We start from the raw sequence: 2,545 nt of genomic DNA, 5'->3' as shown, positions 1-2,545 counted from the left end.
CTTCCACAGCGTAATCATGTTCATGTTGTTCTTCAAATGCATATACAATTTGTTGTTGCAGTAACGTTTTTCGTCTGTTACCACAGGCTGCATCGCCCTGTGGACAGCTCACACGTGATCCAGTCACGCTAGTCTTCGTCCGCCACTTGCGCCATCTGCAGCCGATTCTCGCTCTTCTTGGCTCGCAAATAGTCGTACAGCAGACCTCCACATGACAAGTTGGATGATGGTTCCCAAGTTGAATCTTCATAGCCCACCCACTTGGTCTCTTGGCCTTGCCGGATGAACCCTCGCTACAGAGCTTCGAGTTCACCGACAGGCATAACACACTCAAACAAGCTTGACCTGACGCTTACCTTGAAGCCGGACGTCGCTCTGTGTGCTTGAGTGGAAATTCTGTTCTGTATTTAAGCTTACCCTTTCGGGTCTATTCCTAATAAGAAGTCCTAATCAAGTATACAAATATCAAGTGAACAATGATCCGTTATGGATCTTCTTGCATGCCAAGCGTCGTCTGCACTGTCGCATGAGCATCTTTAACGGTCCGCGCCCTGTCCCAGACGGTTAACGTGTCTTCCAAAGGTCGCTGAGTATTCCGCGAACTCATCCCAACCGCCACTGAGGGTTCGTACCGTAGATGGTCCGCTGAATGCGAATCCGGCCAGTCCATTATTAATAATAAGGACAGCCTGGATTCAGTGACATAGGGCCGTATCCGGGTCCTATTCCACAGCACCCGCCTACAACGTCAGCTCCCAGCTCTACCCACTGCGAGACGAAATCTCTGTATCGTTCCACAGCGAGATCTTTGCGCATGGCCTGTGGTTCACTTGACTCCGCGAGCGCCCAATCATCCGGAATGACCGTAAGGCGATTAGCATACGCGCCCAAACGCACCCCACGACTACGTAGACTTGCTTGTGTATTGTCATCATCGTGGAGCTCCTTAAGAGCCTTGCAGATGTCCTCGGGCTGTGAACAATTAAAGAGAATAGCCTGCAACTCCGTCCTTGACGTGCCTGCAGTAAAGCTTAGTACATTCTCTACTACCTTACACACGTTCTCTCCACTTCGAAGACGCCCTTGGCTGTCCAGTGTGAATGAGACCATAACCCCCACAGCTCTGTCCTTTTCACCCTTGGCCTGTTGCACTCCGAGCAACGCCATCTTGGCTTCTTGAGTAGATGACAGCGTCTCAGCCAAGTAGCAGTCCACGAACGGCTTTAGTGTATATTTGTTGAAAACTCGGAGGTGACGCCGTCGAGTCCCTTGCACCTTGGCGTCTCCGTACATCACCCGACCGAGGGTTCGTCGCTTGAACAACTTGGGCGGTGTCACGTCTTTGTCGACGGGTGATAATCCGCAACCACGGAGAAATCACTACACCACAACTGCCCCTGTCGCAATGGAAGCCACGGTACTGGTGCCCGTTGTGACATTTCTTCATTCTTCAATTCACCATCTCGCCACCGTATGTCCAAGCGTCTGAATCGAGTCGTGTCCGACGCGTTTCAGCGTCTCAATCCTCGTAGACGTCGCGAGCGTGAGCAGCTGGAGGTACGTAAGCCCATCCTTCTCTTGAATCATCGGTACCTTGCTCATCACCTCGCATTACTCGACTTGTTTCTCAGGAGGGCAAGACCGAGGGTTCGAACGCCCCTCAGTCTGCTGCACTTCCTCCGACAGCAGCGTCATCAACCGGTCCTCCGGCGCCCGCTGCCCCAGACTCTTCACTTCCTGCGGTAGCTCCTGCAGCACTCCCCGTCGTCGCTGAATCCGCGGAGATGGCTCCTGCTGCTCCTCCTGCCCCAGCTGGTGGTCCACCACCACTCACCGAAGATTCGCTGCGCGCCATGCTGGCTGAAAGTACGGAGGCATCGGTCGATCACATGATGACCTCGATAATCCCGTACTTGACTGCAATGGCTCGTCACCAAGTGCAGATCAGCGTTGTGCCTCCTCTCCACGGCGATATACACACTCAGCGTCGTCTCGAGACAGCTATTGGTTTCGATGAGGTCCTCGCTGCGATACAACCTGTTCCTGACGCGCTGTCGGCATTACCCCAACGCGTTGCCGACTTAGAGCGTCAGTTGCGGTTTGCTCAGTCCGAGGCTGCAGCCGCCGTGCGTTCGGTGGCACCCCACATCATGGCTCGTGAGAACGCGGAGACGTTCCTCAAGGCTGCAAACGCTGAGATTGAAGCCTTACACCACCACGTCAAGATTCTCCGCGAGTCGAACGCCAAGAACGACGCCATGCTCGCCACTGTTCAAGCCACTATGGAACGACACGCAGAAGACTTGAATCGTCTGCACTGCGAGGTCCAAGCTCGGGACGTTTTTATCAGCACGCTGCAGAAGAAGCTGGCTCGCGAACGCGAAGTGTACAAGTCTTCTATTGGCGCGAATACTGAGCAGACCCGGAAGCTCCACCTCCTTCTGGTAAAGCTTGCCCAGGGCAAGTATGTCGATAACGACACGCTCAGGTCTCGAGAACCAGCAAGACCGTAACACTCGGCTTCCTCCAAGCGAATCGTACCTTC

The 2,545-nt window shown here is 53.9% G+C and overlaps 1 protein-coding gene across 1 annotated transcript; it reads left to right on the top strand.

Annotated features, from left to right (window-relative positions):
* Positions 1–814: 814 nt before the first annotated feature.
* PITG_21745 (uncharacterized protein) lies at positions 815–1,180 on the top strand (the record flags this gene model as incomplete). The annotated part of the gene is made up of 2 exons (XM_002894796.1): positions 815–908; positions 954–1,180. 2 exons carry the CDS (start codon positions 815–817, stop codon positions 1,178–1,180), a joined length of 321 nt encoding a protein of 106 aa, XP_002894842.1.
* Between the last annotated feature and the right edge of the window lie 1,365 nt (positions 1,181–2,545).

This window comes from Phytophthora infestans, genomic scaffold (genome assembly GCF_000142945.1).
Source record: "Phytophthora infestans T30-4 supercont1.448 genomic scaffold, whole genome shotgun sequence".
Lineage (NCBI taxonomy): Eukaryota > Oomycota > Peronosporomycetes > Peronosporales > Peronosporaceae > Phytophthora > Phytophthora infestans.
Note: the sequence above shows the minus strand (reverse complement) of the source record. Positions and strands in the feature narration are given on the sequence as shown.